Below are 18526 nucleotides of genomic sequence, written 5' to 3' on the forward strand. Positions count from 1 at the left end.
CAGGGCAGGGGAAGGGCAGGGCGTGCAGAGCCCTGGGCTGAGGGCAGGAGCTCAAGGCCCACCCTCCGAGCGCACCTCCTCGCCTGCGGGCTGGCGGCCGGACACCATCGGAAGCCACCCTTGCCACATGCCAGGCACTTCGAGTACTTCCTAGTCCTTGCCCAGCCTCTCTGCTAAGCGGAGGCTCCAGGAGGACCTGCTGAGATGACACAGCCACTGAGGGCCAGCAGGACTACGGCCACCCTCCCTGCCCGCCACCACGCCCACTCGAGAGAGTCTGGACTGGCGCAGTCCACACTTCCACAGCCCAGGGGTGGAAGCAGGGCCAGCACCCGCTTGGGAAAGGTTCAGAACTTGATCATCACAGGCTGCGCCGAGCAGGTCTTGCTGTAACTCCCTGGACCTGCTGTGGTCCTAAAGCCCCTCCTTCCCTGGCCATGCAACGAGCAGGGCAGGGGTCACCAAGGGACCCCTCTCAAGCAGCCCACGTGGCAGCCACACAGGGCTGGGGGCCAGGGCAGCAGACCTGGGCAGCAGACCTGGGCCACTGTCTGGGGGCCTTTCCCGAGACACATGCTGGCCCTGGCAGAAGGGACGGTTGTCCCCGTGTCCTGAGCCGGGCGCCGCCTATCACCCACAACTTGTTGCTTACAAAAATCACAAAGTCCTCAAGAACAAGCCCCCCTCATGCCAGCTGTGACTAGAGGAGAGGAGCCGAACTCTGGGTCTGTGGCGGAAAGTCAGCTTCCAGGGGCCGCCTCTGCTGCCGAGTGAGGGCAGGGAGAAGGGCCACTGAGCCCCTTCCCACAGGAGACTGGGCGCAGAGAGAAGGAAGAGCGTCTGTGCAGGACAGTCAGAGGCAGCGAGGCTGGAAGGAGGCTTAGTAAAGGCCAGAGAGCTTTTGGGAACAGGAACTACCTTTCACGGACATTTTCCTCAATCTCTTAACTGAGCTGTGACTTTTAGAGGCCAGACGGGAGGCGGGAGGGCTGGCGGGCTGGGGTGCGCGGCTAAGACACACGGGGAGTCCAATGGCTGACATCAGAACACTCGTCATGCCTGCACGGGTGTGAGATCAGACACGCAGAGAGGGAGAGACATTAGAAGATTCATTCGGCATGTGACGCCAACAAACTCTGCTCAGGCCAAGGACATGACACCATCAATGGCCACAGGGACCCACAGGTCTCCCTGGGGAATGCAGCCTCTAGGGGCTGCCAGGACTACCCAGGCCAGGAACCAGAGGGTGGGGCAGCCTGGCTCATGGAAGCCCTGGTCCCAGGGCCCACAGACAAGCCCATGCCCTCAGTGTGCAGGTGGGGACCGGACGGGGCCCGTGACTTTAGGAGAGCAGAGGACGGAGGACACCACTCCAGAAAGCCGCCCAGGGCATGGGGTCTCCTGGGTAGGGCTGGCTCCAAGGGCTCAGCTTCCCCAGGAGGCCCTGGGCCTTCCTGGCTTGGGGTTACCAGGCCTCCAGCCTCCACCCGGCACTCGCTGTGTGTGCTACACACCCCTCCTGGCTGATCTGGGTGCCACGGCCTTCAGCGACAGCACTGGGGTGGACGGGCAGGAACGTGGCCCCTGGGCCTGCTCCCACACTGCAGCGTCCTCATCCTGTGAGGGCTGGGCTGCAGCAAAGCCCCAGGCTGTGGCTATGATGCCCTCGGGCAAGGGTGGGCCTGCGGTCAGCAGCTATGCTGAGACGGACCGGCCACTCTCTCCAGAGCTCACCGCTGCCCAGTACCTGCAGGGAGCCCCACACTTGTCCTGGGGAGACTCTCCTCTGACACTGCTTCCTTTGTGCTCCCTGATGACCTAGCACTTCCTGGGACACAGCGTGTCCTCCTGCTGGACGAACCTGTTCCTGCCACACCCTCGGCCTACCCCGCTCTCCATAGTGCCAGCTCCCCGGTCCTCCCTGTCATTCGTCAGTAGGTCAAAAGCACCTCCTCTCCAGGGAAAGGGGAGGCCCGGAGCTTCTTAGCCATCCCTTAAGGTGGCTTCCGGGGTCTGCAGAACCCGGCTCAGAGGCTGGGCACAGCCGGGTGCCGGGGGAGTCGGTAGAGATCCCAGCCCTCCTGGACCCCACTCCCCATCCAGGAACAGACGGCGTGACTCAGGGGTGAGGGGCGGCCAGGCCAGCCACGGCGCCCCCATTAGAAGAACAAGGTTTCTCAACCCGGCACATGTGCCTGGCTGTGGGGACAGAAGCAGAGGCCAGCCACCAGCCTGGGCAGCACAGCCAAGGCGGGCAGGGTGAGTTGCAGTGGCCGCTCAGCAGGAGACACCAAAGCATGCATCAGAGGACGGAGGTTCGAGCCCAGGAGCGTAATGCCCCCAACGTCCCAAGCTTGTTCCTGGCTCAAATGCGGTTCCTGTGGGAACTGAATGTTGGGTGGAGAGAAGGACAAGCGGGCGCGGTGGCAGAGAGATGGGAGAGGACAGGGACAGGTGCAGTTTTCCTCAAGAGAACCTGGTGCCTCTGCACTGCCTGCGTCCTCTGGGAGGACCAAAGACCAGAACACGTCTCCCTACCCAGGGTTCTCCGGCAGCACTGCCTGGGTGGGCAGGCCTTCTCTGAACACCGCCTCACGGGTCCTGGGCCTCCAAGCCTCCTGCCCCGCTCTGCTGGACTCCTCCTGCTATGCACTCTCCTCTGTTTCTATGGACTGTCTTCCCTCAGCACCAGTTCCACGAGGTCCCGCCCGCAGCTGCATCTCCAGTGCCTGGTCCCTGGGAGGCCTGCAGCCCTCTGTGTTTGCTGAGGAATGAAGACATCCCTGGGCCGCCACCAGCCCCCAGGAGGCCACGCGTGTGTGAGTGATATGTGTGTCCTTTTCAACGCAGGACCCACTCCCCTGAATTCAAGTCACAAACACACAAGTTTCAACCCAGAAGCCTGGAGAGGAGAAGGGCTAGGGACAGCCCCCAAATCACCTGAATAACTCAAGAGGGCCACAGCCTTTTTCTCTACCCATCTGGGAGGATTCCTGCTGTCAGAGCCCTGAAGAGTGAAGCCCTCACTCACTGACTCTCACTTCCAATTTGCAGACACCCCTCCTTCTAACACCCAGGGCCAGGGCTGAGATCCAAGCCTCTCTTCTGTGTGCTCTGACCTCCCCAGCCTGGGTTGGAGCCCAGGGCCAGCCCTCACCAGCTGAGCAGTCCTGGGCAGGCTACTGACACCCACCCCTGCCCCAGGCAGCAGTGTGAGCTGTGGATGGACCGCTGTTGTGACTAGATGAGGGGTGGAGACCCTGGCCCCAGCCTCACAGTCCCTACCCCCACCCGATAAAGGAGGGGCTGGGCTATGCCACAGCCAGGGGAGCTGTCACCTGGAGGCACTGTCACCTGGAAGCAGTGCCTCCAGCACCCAGTCCTTCCAAAGCATGACCTCCTGGTTCTAAACCTCCTTGCAAAACCCTGTGCGCAAAGACTCGTCTCTGCAGCCGGGCATGGTACAATTCCTCAACCCACAAGCACGCCAGGGTGACAGGACACCGCTCTCCAGCTCTGGCTCTGGGGTGCTGGCCAGGCTCCTCTCATTCCCCACTCCCCTAGACAACGCTCCCCCAACAGGTACCAACACTGGGCCTTGAACTGGGGGAGGCAGCAGGCTACACAGCCTCCAGGCTCTCCTATTTCCTTAGGCCCGAACCAGCTTCCCGAATCTGTTTCCCCACAAGTAAAATGGACGTTAAAATACCTGCTTTGCTCCAGGATTGCTCTGAGATCCACAGGAACAGAGAACAGGATGGACAATTTGGGACGCAGCCTGAATAGGACCTTCAGCCTCAAGAGCAGAGGAAGGGGGCAGGTAGTAACTCCACATCCAGGGCACTCAGATCTGTGTCATGGCCTCAGAGCTCACTGTCAGGACTGGCCAAGAAGGCTTGCGACAGCCCCAGAGCTGGAAGGAGCTGGGCCATGAGAACCGTGTGGGGGCCCCGTCTGTTTATCCGCAACTTGTCTCCAACACCACCACGGCCGCCCACGCACACGCGCATACACGGTACACTGTGACTTCCCCACAGTGCAGCATGGTGACTTCAGTGGGCAGGGATTTTCTGGCCAGTGTGTCTTGTTCATTCCGTCTCCCCTGCCCCACTCCAGCTCCCCTCCCTCCTGCCCCCACCTCTCTGGCTGCTCCTTCATTTTCTCTTCAGGCTTCTCTTCCCAGAGTCCCGCCCGCGGTTTCTAGCACACACGCTCCAATGAGGGGTCAGGGGCACCCCATTCCACCCCAAACTGCTCTTCTGAGGCCCACAGCCAAATCCCATTGCCCCAGAACAGCTCCACTGGCCACACCACAGCCATCGCCCCCTCCAAACCTCCCCCCAGACTCAGCAGCACCAAACTGTCACAGGCAAGAAGGCCCGGGGCTGTGTCTCAGCTCTGCTAAGGGCTGGCAGAGAATTTTTAAATTCTCCAAGCCTCAGTTTCCTCTAATGAAAATGGGAACAAAAGCCCCTACCTCAGTGATTTAAGGATGAAATGAATTCACACATGCCAAGCCCCAGGCTGCTCCTCAGTCATGACTGGCTGCGCTCCAGCAGGCCTCAGTCTATCCCCAATCCCCCCTCACAACCCCTAGCCTGGTGGTTCCTGCCTCTGAATGTTTCAAGCCAAACCTCCTCCTCCACTCCACTGCCTTGAAGCTGGTCAGGCCTTGGCTGGTGCCCCCAGGTCTGAGATCAGGCTTTGCACTAGCCGCCCTGCCTCCAGACTTGTCCCCTCTCAGCCACCCTGCACTATGACAGCAACTCACCTAAAACACCAACTCACTGAATTCTGCTACATCACCCTGTGAGCAACGGCGGTGCCATCCACCTCCTTACATACCTCGCACTTTCCAGAAGTTAGAAAATAACCTTAGCGGGGCGCGGCAGCTCGTGACGGGAATCCCAGCGCTTTGGGAGGCCAAAGCAGGATGATGGCTTGAGCCTGGGAGTTCAAGACCAGCCTGGGCAACATAGTAAAACCCTGTCTCTATAAAAAATAAAAAACTAGCTGGGCATGGTGGCATGTGCCTGTAATCCCAGCTACTCAGGACGATGAGGCAGAAGAATCGCTTCAGCCCAGGGGTTGGAGGCTACAGTGCGCTATGACTGAACCACTGCACACCAGTCTGGGGAACACAGCAAGATCCTGTCTCTTATAACAAGAAAAAAAAAGGCCAGGCGCAGTGGCTCATGCCTGTAATCCCAGCACTTTGGGAGGCCAAGGTGGGTGGATCGCTTGAGGTCAGGAGTTCAAGACCAGCCTGGCCAACATGGCGAAACCCCGTCTCTACTAAAAATACAAAAATTACCTGGGTGTGGTGGCAGGCACCTGTAGTCCCAGCTACTCGGGAGGCTGAGGCAGGAGAACTGCTTGAACCTGGGAGGCAGAGGTTGCAGTGAGCCGAGATCCCACCACTGCACTCCAGCGTGGGTGACAGAGACAGACTCTGTCTCAAAAAAAGAAAAAAGAGAAAAAAAAACAAAAACAAAACCCTGCCATGTGTGGAGCTTCTGCAAACCCTGCTAGCCAGGCTGCCGAAACAGAATGGGTGCGGGGGCCGGTGGTAGGTATTTTTAAGGATCCTTAAGGTGAAAGCATTGCTTGAGCCCAGGAGTTTAAGACTTCAGTGAGCTGGGTTAGCGCCACTGCACTCCAGCCTGCGTGACAGAGCGAGACTCTGTTTCACGAAAGAAACCAAACTAAACCAAACCCAAAACAGTTCCGAGATGTAAGATGTATGGTTAGTACAGCACAAGATCTGGCTGGAGCCAAAAGGTGCTTCTTATTCAAGATATAAGAGTAATTACAGCCGAAATAGGTCTATTAATTCCCCAGAGGGTTCCTTTAAGGAAATGTTTAAAGCATTTCAGGAAATTTGGACTATTTATGGACTAAATGTGGACTAAAATAGGAAAGTGACTATTTAAATATAATGCAATTCGATGCAAAAATGTTAAAGGATATGAAAAGTTCTGCACCCGAGCACCCACCATCATCAGGCCCCATGTCCCCAGAGAGCCAAAGGAGGGGTACCTGGGCTCACTCTGGGGGGACACCATCACCAGAAAGAGGGACTGCTCCCCTAGGAAGCCCCTTTGGCTCTCCCTGAGGGTCCAGAGGGTGGCAAGGCCCCACATCACAATTTCTTCCCCACTGAGTCCTGCGGAGCACAGACTGCTCTGCAGCCCAAGGCAGGCACCTACCTGCGAGCGCCTGCTGGACTCTGCTGGGCTTTGGCATCTGCACGGGCACAGTGGCAGGGACGCTCCCCAGGCTGTAGGACGGACCGCTGGGGAGGGAGGCACTGGGGGAGAAAAGAGCAGAGCTTACGGTGCTGCTGGCTTATCAGAAACGAGAGCGAGAGAAACACTGTGTCGTGGCCAAGTGGGAGTCACTGAGGTGCCTTCACGTTTTCACGCTCCTTGGGTGCCTCTGTGTAGAGGCCTTTGGTTTTGCTTTCCTGGGCAATTCAAAGGACTCAGGAGGGGTGTGGTGGCTCACACCTGTAATCCCAGCACTTTGGGAGGATGAGGTGGGAGGATCACTTGAGGCCAGGAGTTTGAGGCCAACCTGGGCAACATAGTGGGACTCCATCTCCACAAAAAATTTAAAAAGTCTGCCAAGAACAGTGGTGCACACCTCTACTTGGGAGGCTGAAGCAGGAGGATGGCTTGAACCCAGGAGGCTGAGGCTGCAGTGAGCCATGATCACGTCACTGTAGTCCATCCAGCCTGGGCGACAGAGTGAGAACCTGTCTCAAAAAAAAAAAAAAAAAAGACTCTGAAAACAACTGTTTCATACCTATTGTGAATAAAGAAAATAAAAAGATATTTTACAGCCACTAGTGTTAGCAAAATGTAGTCTTTCAGGCCGGGCACGGTGGCTCACGCCTGTAATCCCAGCACTTTGGGAGGCTGAAGCAGGTGGATCACAAGGTCAGGAGATTGATACCATCCTAACATGGAGAAACCCCGTCTCTGCTAAAAATGCAAACAATTAGTTGGGCATGGTGGCACGCACCTGTAGCCCCAGCTACGCGGCAGGCTGAGGCAGGAGAATCACTTGAACCCGGGAGGTGGAGGTTGCTGAGATCGTACTACTGCACTCCAGCCTGGGCAACAAAGTGAGACTCCATCTAAAAAAAAAAAAAAAAAAAAAAAATACCCGGGCGTGGTAGCTCAGCACTTTGGGAGGTTGAGGTGGGTGGATCATGAGGTCAGGTGTTCAAGACCAGCCTGGCCAAGATGGTGAAATCCCGTCTCTTACTAAAACTACAAAACTTAGCCAAGCGTGGTGGCAGATGCCTGTAATCCCAGTTATTTGGGGGGCTGGGGCAGGAAAATTGTTTGAACCTGGGCAGCAGAGGTTTCAATGAGCCAAGATCACACCACTGCACTCCAGCCTGGGCAACAGAGCGAGACTTCATCTCAAAACAAACAAACAAACAAAAAATGCAGGTTCTCATAGCACCTATTTAGAGGAGAAACCTGGCAGAAACCACTTTAGCAAATGCTCATGACCTTCATCACCAGTAACAGACAAGTCAGTGTCATAAACCCCATGATACGATGCTCTGGGAGGGACACATCACCATTTTGGGGGGATTTAATGTCAAAAATGCATTATCTAGCCTGGGCAACAATCAAGACCCCATCTCTAAAAGAGAAAAAACTAGCCAGGTGTGGTGGCATGCACCTGTGGCCCCAGCTACTTGAGAGGTTGAGGCGGGAGGATCACTTGAGCCTGGGAGTTCAAGGCTGCAGTGAGCTTTGATCTCACCACTGTACTCCAGCCCAGGCTGGAGACTCTGTCAAAAAAGAAATAATGAAGGGCATTATCTTTGTCCAAACACGGGAAAACTTAAGACAAACTCAAATTAAGGGACATTCAACAAAGCACCTCTATGAAAGTAACAAGGTTATGAAGGATAAAGACTGACAAACTGTTCCAGCCCAGAGGAGGACGGGGAGAATAAGAACTGGAAGCGAAGTGGGACCCTGGATTGGATCCTGGGACAGAAAGAGGACAGTAATGGGAAACTGGTGAAACATCAAGAAGAAAAAAACTTGAGAATATTGTGCCAGTGGTAATTTTCTTTCTTTTTGGTGGGGGGCCAGGGGAGAGGGGACGGAGTCTCGCTCTGTTGCTCAAGGCTGGAGTGCAGTGGTATGATGTTGGCTCACTGCAACCTCCGCTTCCCAAGTAGCTGGGACTATAGGCACATGCCACCACGCCCGGCTAATTTATGTATTTTTAGTAGAGATGGGGTTTCGCCATGTTGCCTAGGATGGTCTTGATCTCTTGACCTCGTGATCTGCCTGCCTTGGCCTCCCAAAGTGCTGGGATTACCAGAGTGAGCAACCGGGCCGGGCCAACCAGTGGTAATTTTCTGGTTCTGACAAATGCACCATGGTTATGAAAGATGTTAATGTCAGCAGCCAGATGAGGGAGATATGGAAACTCAACTATTTTTGTTAACTTTTCTGGAAACCTAATTACTATAAAATAAAGGTTTTTTTGTTTGTTTGTTTGTTTTTAATATAAGGGTTTTGTTCCCTACAACAATTATGTTCAGGCCACTCATTTGGTCTTTGTATTTATTTTTTTGAGGCAGAGTCTCACTCTGTGCCCCGGCTGGATGGAGTGCAGTGGCGTGATCTTGGCTCGCTGCAACATCTGCCTCACAGGTTCAAGCAATTCTCACGCCTCAGCCTCCTGAGTAGCTGGGATTACAGGCGTGTGCCACCACACCCGGCTAAGTTTTGTATATTTAGTAGAGACGGGGGTTTCTTCATGTTGGCCAGGCTGGTCTCAAACTCCTGACCTCAGGTGATCTGCCCACCTCAGCCTCCCAAAGTGCTGGGATTACAGGCATGAGGTACTACACCTGGCCACTCATTTGGTTTTAAGTCATCATATTTCTTTTTTTTTTTTTTTTTTAGAGGTAGGGTCATGCCAGCAGAGTGACACGGGGGAAGCATGCTGGGCTCATAGAGTTGGGCTCTTGCTCTGTTGGAGCTCAAGCCCTTAGCTGGAGTGCAGTGGTACAATCATAGCTCACTGCAGCCTCCACCTCCCAGGCTCAAGTGATCCTCCTGCCTCACCCTCCTGAGAAGCTGGGACTACAGGTGAGCACCACCACACCTGGCTAGTTTTTAAAATATATATATATAAACAGAATCTTGCTATGTTGTCCAGGCTGGTCTGAAACTCCTGGCCTCAAGAGATCCTCTCACCTTGGCCTCCGAAAGCACTGGGATTATGGGCATGAGCCACTGTGCATGGTCTGAGTTTGTCTGTTGACTGTTCTCAAACAGGATTGCCTCTGTGGCCGTGCTACGCAAACAGCAGCTTCTTGCTCTCCTTGCCTACTCCCAATCCAAAGGCAAGGCTGGCAGTGGATCTGGGGGCCCTGATAATGCCAAGAAGGGCAGGGAGTCTGGACACCTGGATCAAGGTCCTGGCTCTACTGAACACTCACATTTTCATTCATTTGGAGCAAACTCCTCCCCTTCCTCAGCCGGTTTCAACTCTTCCCCACCCTTTTTTTTTTCCCCTCAGAGTCTTGCGCTCTGTCGCCCAGGCTGGAGTGCAGTGGCGTGATCTTGGCTCACTGCAACCTCTCTGCCTCCCAGGCTCAAGCAATTCTCCTGCCTCAGTCTCCCAAGTAGCTGGGATTACAGGAGCCCGACACCGTGCCCGGCTAATTTTTGTATTTTTAGTAGAGACAGGGTTTCACCATATTGGCCAGGCTAGTCTTGAACTCCTGAACTCAAGTGATCCACCCACCTTGGCCTCCCAAAACATTGGGATTACAAGTGTGAGCCACCTGCCCAGCCCTCTTGTCTTTTTTTTTTTTTAAAGGAAAGTGGATCATCTCTGATGGTCTCTACAACTCTAAGGTTCTGTAAGTGAAGGCATTCAGGGCAGCACTGAGCTCAAGCCCTTAGTTAGAGCCCAGAAAGCTGAAGTTTGGCACTGCAAGTCTACAAAACAAATGGGCTATGCAGCAGGCTAGGCGTCACTGGCCCAGAGGGGCTCTAAGCCCATGGTGCTCCTCCTCCCACCACCCCCACCAGAGGTGGGGTCCCTGACTGCTCCACCCCACAGAAAAATCCCAGGAAGTGAGGTCTTCCTTCACCAGGGAGAGGCACATATCTGAACGAGAAGGCTTGCTTCTGTTCTAACAATAACGAACAAGAAGTCCTTGCTTCCAAGGACTAGAGCAGTAAGCAGAAGCACAGTGAGGCTTCCAATGGGCGCTCACCCTGTGACTGGAGAGCAGGAAACCAGGAGTGTGTTCTGTAAAAAGCTCTAAAAATGTCACCACTTCCCCCATAAAATCACAGTTCCTCCCTGGTGTGTGTCCCTGCTGTGACCTCTAGGAACTGAATCCATACAAGGATACAGAGGTTCCCAAGATGGGGGCCCCCGGGGTGGATGGAACCTCAGAGGTTATCAATCGCCCTCATCATCCTCAGAGGGCTCGGACCTGCAGAACGTTCCCAGATGGGGGCACCAACTGCCCCCCGAAGTGTCCTTCTCTGAGAAGTCCCTATAGTCATGACCTCAGGCACCCTCCTCCTCTCCCCGACTCCTGGTCCACCTATTAGGCCCTCCCTGGCTTTCCTGTCTGTGACCATCTCCAGGAGATCCCAGACAGCGTGGGAAACGTGAGACATGAGGACTCCGAGTTTTCTATGCAGGGCGAGGGGTAAAGCCAGGAGGCTGGAGAGGAAGGAGATCCAAAGCCCCTCTCCAAGGCCACACCCTCTGGGATTGGGGCTGGCAGCCAGTCCCATGAGCTGCAGAGGCTGGAGACGATGCTAGAAGCGTATGCTCCCGCTCAAAGCCGTGTGCGCTGGGCATGGCAAGTCCCCTTCCCGAGCCTCAATTCCTCTACCTATGAGGATGATTCCCAAAGGCCGCCAGGGCAGTGATGAGACCCAGGACAAATATCCGTGGGGTCCAGGTCTTGCAGGAGCAGAGGGAGGTGAAGCTAGGCCCTAAGGTCCACCAGGTACTTTCCTGTAGGGCCCTAACTACATCCTGAAAACCACCGCAACAATAGAGCAGAAGGCAACCTCAGAAACTGACCAGTCCCTCAGCTTAAAAGAAGAAGAGGCAGGGCACAGTGGCTCACACTTGTAATCCCAGTGCTTTGGGAGGCCAAGAGTTTGGGACCAGCCTGGGCAATATAGTGAGACCCGTCTCTACAAAAAATTTTAAAAATTAGCTGGACACAGTAGCACAAGCCTGTAGTCCTGGCCACTCAGGAGGCTGAGGCAGGAGGATCCCTTGAGCCCAGGAGTTTGAGGCTGCAGTGAGCCATGATCATGCCACTTCACTCTAGCCTGGGTGACAGAGTGAGACCCTGTCTCTTAAAAAAACCAAAACAAAACAAAAAGCAAAGAAAAAGAAAAGAAAGAAGAAAAAAATAAAGAGAGAAGAGACCTGGGGCCTACCATAAGTCAGGAGCAAGGCCCCATCTGGGCCCCATGACTCCAATCCCACAAGCCAAAAGACAGGCGGCCGCAGGAGGAAGAGGAAGTGAGTTCTTTCAGAGGCAAGGGCAGGAGCAGCAGCAGCCGCCCACCACAGCAGCAAGCCACCAAGAGCTGAGCGGCCGCAGTTTTGTAGGGCCACTGAGCCATTCGGCACAGAGCAAAACGCCCACAGGCTTCACCTTGCTGAGCTGTGACAGACTGCTGGTCATAACCACCACCCCAAGCCACGCAAGTGCTATGCAGTGTCACACCCTCTCCGTTAAGGGAGACAAGAGCGTGCATGACACATTTAGGAAAGATTTCCATCCAACATCATTGAAACACAAGTTCTGATGCTTAAAGGAATCAACTTCAGCTACCAGGAAATCTACTGCCACCCAGCAACTCAGCCCCAGATGACATGCTTTCTTGTATCATGGCCTATTCCTAGGGGGCACGTGGAAGCTGTGCACATGAGTTCCTGGAAATTTTTCGATTTCATGCACTCACATGGTATTTCTAGTGGCTGCCAGTAAAAAGTCAGTTCTCGGGCCTCCCCACCCCATGGCGCTGGCTCTAGACGGGCCCTGCCTGCCCTGCCTGCCCCCCTCACATCCAAGGTAACTTTCACCTGCTGCTGTTGACAAGCACTTGGCTGTGAGAACCTTGCCGCCTGCTAGGTTAAGAGGTCAGGTATTTACCAAGCCCTATCTGGCTCTATACCCATCAGAGGAGGGTTAACTGCAGGGGGCCTCACTACAAATCAGGCAGGGGAAAAGCCTGTATTTCAGCGCATGGATAGGCCCGTGCAGGTGAATTACACCTCTCCAGCTCCAAGAAAACCAAAGGAATCAGGATGCACCTACACCTACCCCAGGAGACAGGCCCCTTTGAGGCTGTTTCTACTAACAGAGCCTGCTGGCCTGGTTCCCTCCTGACTTACAATGTGGGGCAAGACACAGCACGCCCAGCCCAGCACCAAGGGAAGACAGACTGGCCCAGCCACCTTCTTTTCTGTAACTTGCCTGGCCCATACCAGTAGGACCCACATCAGCACTTCTACAGGCCCTCAGGCTAGGGATAAGGACCCCAGAGAAATACTGGGGGAAACAGAAATGGTTTAGTAAAGACTGGTGGGGCCCAATACCAGGAGAAAGGAACAAAGCCACATTAAGTCACTTGACTCAACTCCAGAATCCCACTCTAGCACTATCCAGAAATTTGCCTCAAAATAATTCCTAAGAACTTAAGAAGCTCCAGGAGGCTGGGTGAAACAGAAATGACAGAAGTCCCAGTGCCTCTAAGAACCCTCCTGGGCCTGTGGATAGAGTACACTGTTCTCTGAAACAGGCTGACCCAGATATTCAGGGCGGGAAGTTGAGGCAGCACCTCCCTGAGCCTGACTTGCCTATGTCTATGTCCTCTGAGAAGAACCCCAATAACACCTTCCTGTACTCGAAACTCCCAGAAAGATCTCAGACGCACGTGCTCCAACTCCTGGCAGAAGATGCCCATGAAAACTCTGACTCACCCAAGGCCCATCACCCTCCTGTCTACTGGCCTCCTCCTAGCTCATCCCTCAAGAGGCCTTTTGGGCCAGGTGTGATGGCTCATGCCTATAATCTCAGCACTTTGGAAGGCTGAGGCAACAGGATTGCTTGAGGCCAGGAATTCAAGACTAGCCTGGACAACATGGCAAGACCCTGCCGATACATAAAACTGAAAAATCAGCCGGGTGTGGTAGTGTACACCTGTGGTCCCAGCTACTCAGGAGGCTGAGGCAGGAGGATCACTTGAGCACAGCAGTTCGAGCCTGCAGTGAACCATGACTGCACCACTGTACTCTAGCCTGGGTGACACACCAAAACCCTGTCTCTAAAAATAGTAATAAAACTAAATTAAAATGTATTAAAAGAGCCCCCTGCCTCCCAGGAGCGTCAAGAACTCCCCATGTGCCCCAGATAGCGCACTCTTGGGGCCTGGGCTGAATCCCAGCTCTGGCACTTGCTAGCTGCATCGCCAACTTCATGGGCCTGGACGTGCTCCCCTGTAAGTGAAGAGCACTGCTCAGCCTGAGTGCGTCGTGGCATGAGTGAAGTCACTCACGCAGCCTGCTCAGGAGGGCCTGGCACATGACATGAACCAATAAGTGGGAGGCGCTGTCACTGTGTCTTACACAAACTGGCAGGGTCCTCAGAAACACAGTCTGAAAAAATACTAGAGGTCCGAGAAGTTGCCAAGGAGGTCTTGACCACCCTGAGAAGTTTCAGCCCTTGACATGGGTGCAGTAGGCAGGGGTGGGCCAGTGAGCAGGGAGGCAGCAGGATGCTGACCAGGGTCAGTGCCCACACACTACCTCACCACCCACACCAGCACACTCTCGGAAAGCCCCGTCCCAGCTACCACTCTGAATTCTCAAAATGTGCTCCAAGCCCAACACTCTCAATAATGAATGACGAAGCCCCAAGTCAGCCAGAGTGTCAGAGGGCTACGGCCAGCCCAGAGCATTCACCTTGGCCAAATCCAGGGAAATCCAGGGGTGTTCCTCATTTTATCTTTTTTTTTTTTTTTGAGATGGAGTTTCACTCTTTGTCGCCCAGGATGGAGTACAGTGGCGTGATCTCGGCTCATTGCAACATCCACCTCCTGGGTTCAAGGGATTCTCTTGCCTCAGCCTTCCAAGTAGCTGGGATTATAGGCGCTGACCACCACGCCTGGCTAATTTTTGTATTTTTAGTAGAGATGGGGTTTCACCATATTGGCCAGGCTAGTCTCGAACTCCTGACCTCAGATGATATGTCTGCCTCGGCCTCCCAAAGTGCTGGGATTACACACGTGAGCCACTGGGCCCAGCTTTAAGACAGGGTCTCGCTCTGTCGCCTAGGGGCTGGAGTGCAGTGGCACGATCACAGCTCACTGCTGCCTCGACTTCCTGGGCTCAAGCGATCCTCCTGCCTCAGTCTCCTGAGTAGCTGGGATCACAGGTGTGCACCACCATGCCTGGCTAATTAAAAGTTTTTTGTGTGTGTAAAGATGAGGTCTCACTATGTTGCTCAGGCTGGTTTCTGACTCCTGGGCTCAAATGATCTTCCTGCCTTGGCCTCCCAAAGTGCTGGGATTAAAATTGTCAGCCTCTGTGCTTGGCCAATCTCCTCACTTTAAATGCCACCTGCTCTGGTCTGCACCGGGCCCGTGGCATCATTATCTTTCTCTCAAGGAGCTGAGTGCTTTACCAGGCACTCTGGGCTGGGCTGCATCAGCAGGGGGCCAGGTCACCCATGCCACCTGCAGCCACTGCCACATGCTCCACATTCTGTCCTCCCTCACACCGCGCTGACAGCCTCCTACACTAGACTGGGGCTCAGGTAAGGGCTGATGCTCTGGTCTCTGGGTCCTCACGACCTGGCACATGGCAGGAGTCAGTGTACAGGCAGTGACCCGGTATTCTTGGGCACAATGCTCGCCGTGCAGCCCGCAAGCAGAGGCCACAGGCCTCTAACTCTGCTCCCCATGGAGGGTCCCATCATCGTGAGTGAAAGGACTGTAGATTCTAACCTGTGTGGTGACCGGCAGGACTCGGGTACAAGGGGTCAGGTAGGCTCTGGACGGCCATGGCACCTCAGCACCCATATGGCACATGCACATGAGATGCCATGGCAGGGACCACCCAGGGGGCAGGAGCCGCGTCTGCAGGAATTGGGTTGAGTCTTCCCAGCCAAGTAAGAGCGGAAACACAGGGCAGACAAAACGAGTGGCTATTGCCCACGATACCTGACTGCACCAGAAGTGGAGGATCCTGGGGGCAGGTGCTGCAGTCCCAGGTGGGAGAGGCTGGAGCGGTAGAGGGGCTGGCTCCCCAGGGAGGGAGGAGCTGCGCCCCAGGGGTTGGTGGTGTTCAGCCTGGGCGCAGACCGAGCCCCGGAGAGCGAGGGTTTGCTGTACGGTGCAAAGGCCTGGTGGGTCCCAAACACAAAAGCGGTCCTGTGCGGGGGATGCTGGGGGGCGGGGTATGCAGGGAGGTTGGTCATGGAGTGGCGGTAGCGGCCTGACACGGGGCCAGTTCCGCTGCCGCTGAGGCACTGGTGGCAAGAGCAGGCAATGCCCATGTGGCCCGGCGGAGCGATGATGGTAGTCACCGGGTAAGGCGGCCCTGCTTGGCGCCGCACACTGCGGCAGAAGCTGGAAGTCTTGTTGGTCTGCGTTTGGGTGGCATAGTTGACAGTGTAGTTGTACCCCAGGGGGGCCAAGTCCACGAGCTGGTTGCCCCTGGCCACCTGCTGCTCCAGATAGTCACAGACGCTGGCTTCGTAGGCAGTCCAGGAGCCATCGTCGCTCAGCCACTCCCAGACGACACCTCGGCCAGGGGCTGAGTGCTGGGGGAACAGGTGTCTCCGCACAGCCCGCATGGTGCCTGTTTTCAAAGAAAAACAAAAGGTTAGTCTGCTAGCATCCCCAAAATACAAGGAACGTTCAAATTGTTTCTTCAACAGCCCAAATAAACAAATAGGAACACAGTAGGTACACAGTCATGCTGCTATTTGTTTATTTATTTTGAGAGACAGGGTCCCCTTTGTCGCCCAGGCTGCAGTGCCGTGATGTGATCATAGTTCTCTGCCACCCTGACCTCCTGGGCTCAAGCGATCCTCCTGCCTTAGCCTCCTGAAGAGCTGGGACTACAGGCACATGACACTACACCCAGCTAACTTCAAATCGACGGCCTCTATGACACCTGCCACTTTCATTCCCCAATTAACACTTCCTGCTCTCCACCACAATATGCAATTTCGGTGTTATTATTTATCCTGTCTGCTATCTTTCTCAGCTGACTTCACAGAACGTGAAGGCAATGACTTGGGAGCTGACTGACAGCCACAGTTTTCACAGACTCTACGACACTCCCGACAAAGATTAACACAGAGTTTCCAGGGCTGGGCGTGATAGCTCAAGCCTGTAATCCCAACACTTTCGGAGGCCAAGGCAGGAAGATCACTTGAGCTCAGGAGTTGAAGACCAGCCTGGGCAACACAGGGAGATGGAGACCCTGTCTCTACAAAAAACAAAAAACAAAAACAAAAAAAGAAAAAAAATCCCATACTTTTTTAAAAAATTTAAAATTAAAATTGGAAAAAAAAAAAAAAGGAACAACCAGTTTCTCAAGTTTCGGCACTGGTGACACTATGGGCCAATAAGTCCTTATTGCAGGGCCAGCTCTGTACGCTGCAGGATGGCGAGCAGCATCCCTGGCCTCCACCCACCAGATGCCAGGAGCACCCCCACTTCCTACCTACTCAGCTATGACAACCAACAATGTCTCCAAACATTGTCAGATGGCCCTGGGGACAAAATCACCCTGGATTGGAGGAAGGGACGGCTCCAAGAGGAAACTGGTGCCTCATTCTCAATCTCGATCAAAACACACTGCAGGTCCAGGCGCAGTGGCTCACGCCTATAATCCCAGCACTTTCGGAGGCTGAGGCAGGCAGATCACCTGAGGTCAGGAGCTCGAGACCAGCTGGCCAACATGGCAAAACCCTGTCTCTACTAAAAATACAAAAATTAGCCAGGTGTGGTGGTGGGTGCCTGTAATCCCAGCTACTCGGGAAGCTGAGGCAGGAGAATTGCTCAAATCCAGGAGGCAAGGGTTGCAGTGCCGAGATCACACCATTGCACTCCAGCCTGGGCAACAGAGCGAGACTCTGTCTCAAAAAAAAAAAAAAAAAGATCAAAACACATCGCAGACCAAAAAGCAGAAGTGCACACATGCAGAGGGGCGCAGTTGCCTGCCCAGGGCACACAGCCATTGAGTGGTGGGACAGGGCCCTCTGAACTCCCATGGCACACCACCTCCATGCCGGCCTGCCTGCCAAAGAGACCCTCCAACCTCTGCGGTCGGGACAGGCATTTCTGCTTTGCGAGACAAGGGGGAGGGCCTCCCACAGTGTCTCACTGTGAGCTGCATTCAACCTGTGTGGATATTCCCACTCACTGCACCCACCCACCACCACGTGTGCTGCAGGGAGAGAGCAGCTCTGTAGGTCACATCCATCACCCCAACACCTGGCACAGAGCCTGTGGGAAAGCAGGCGCGGCGCCCAGATATGTGTGAGAGGCAGACAGCATCTTACCAGTGTCCTGGCGGAACTGGGTCCAGCTGGGGAGGTCAATGATGTAAGGGGCCAGCGAGGGGTCTGCCTGGCCCAAGGGGATGCTGTGGGCCAGGCTCCCGAGCCCGAAGCGTTGGCCCTTCTGTTGGACAAACTGCTGCTCGATGAAGCTGCAGACAGCGGCGCTGTAGGGGTGCCAGGTGCCCAGCCCGTCCTGCCATTCCCACACGGCCACAGCCACGGGGCTGGTGTACACCTGCACCAGGGAAGGGCTTGGGGCCATGGCCATCTTCCCAAGGAGTCCTGCTGCTTTCCCAAATGGCTTCAGACCCCTCTGGCCTGGAGTCCTGGGGTCATTGCCCAGAGCCTCCGGCAGATCTGTGAACAGGACAGACACGAGCAGTTACCAATGTACAGCAGTAGCCCTGCAGAGTCAGCCTCAGGGCAGGGGAAACACACCATGCTTTTCTACAGCTGATTTTTTTTTTTGGGGATACAGAGTCTCACTCCGTCACCCAGGCTGGAGTGCAGCAGTGTGATCTTGGCTCATGGTAGCCTCAAACTCCTGGGCTCAAGCAATCCTCACAACTCAGCCGCCAGAGCAGCTGGGACAATAGGCATTTGCCGCCACACCCAGCTGACTTTTTTCCTTTTTGTAGAGACGGTGTCTGTGTTGCCCAGGCTGGTCTCAAACTCCTAGCCTCAAGGGATCGACTTGCCTCAGCTTTCCCAAGTGCTGGGATCATAGGTGTGAGCCACCGCACCTGGTCTCACGCTTGCTTTTCTTACCCTAACACCTTAAGGGCACCATGAATCAAGAACCTGATCCTGCCGGGCGCGGTGGCTCAAGCCTGTAATCCCAGCACTTTGGGAGGCTGAGACGGGCGGATCACGAGGTCAGGAGATCGAGACCATCCTGGCGAACATGGT

At 54.8% G+C, this 18526-nt stretch overlaps 1 protein-coding gene across 4 annotated transcripts in view; it reads right to left on the minus strand.

The window, feature by feature from the left end:
- The window catches only part of DTX2 (deltex E3 ubiquitin ligase 2), a 44968-nt gene that overhangs the window by 8363 nt on the left and 18079 nt on the right, over nucleotides 1-18526 (minus strand). For 3 of the 4 annotated variants that reach the window (XM_033192612.1, XM_033192615.1, XM_033192616.1), the window contains 4 exons: nucleotides 17618-17974; nucleotides 15264-15903; nucleotides 6210-6310; nucleotides 919-1059 (listed from right to left, as the gene is read on the minus strand). In XM_033192612.1, the coding sequence (XP_033048503.1) occupies nucleotides 919-1059; nucleotides 6210-6310; nucleotides 15264-15903; nucleotides 17618-17885 (1150 nt within the window). In that variant the 5' untranslated portion in view covers nucleotides 17886-17974. The remainder of the gene's footprint in view (nucleotides 1-918; nucleotides 1060-6209; nucleotides 6311-15263; nucleotides 15904-17617; nucleotides 17975-18526) is intronic. The other variant, XM_033192613.1, reaches the window with a different exon arrangement.

This window comes from Trachypithecus francoisi, unplaced genomic scaffold (assembly GCF_009764315.1).
Source record: "Trachypithecus francoisi isolate TF-2019V2 unplaced genomic scaffold, Tfra_2.0 Lachesis_group4, whole genome shotgun sequence".
Lineage (NCBI taxonomy): Eukaryota > Metazoa > Chordata > Mammalia > Primates > Cercopithecidae > Trachypithecus > Trachypithecus francoisi.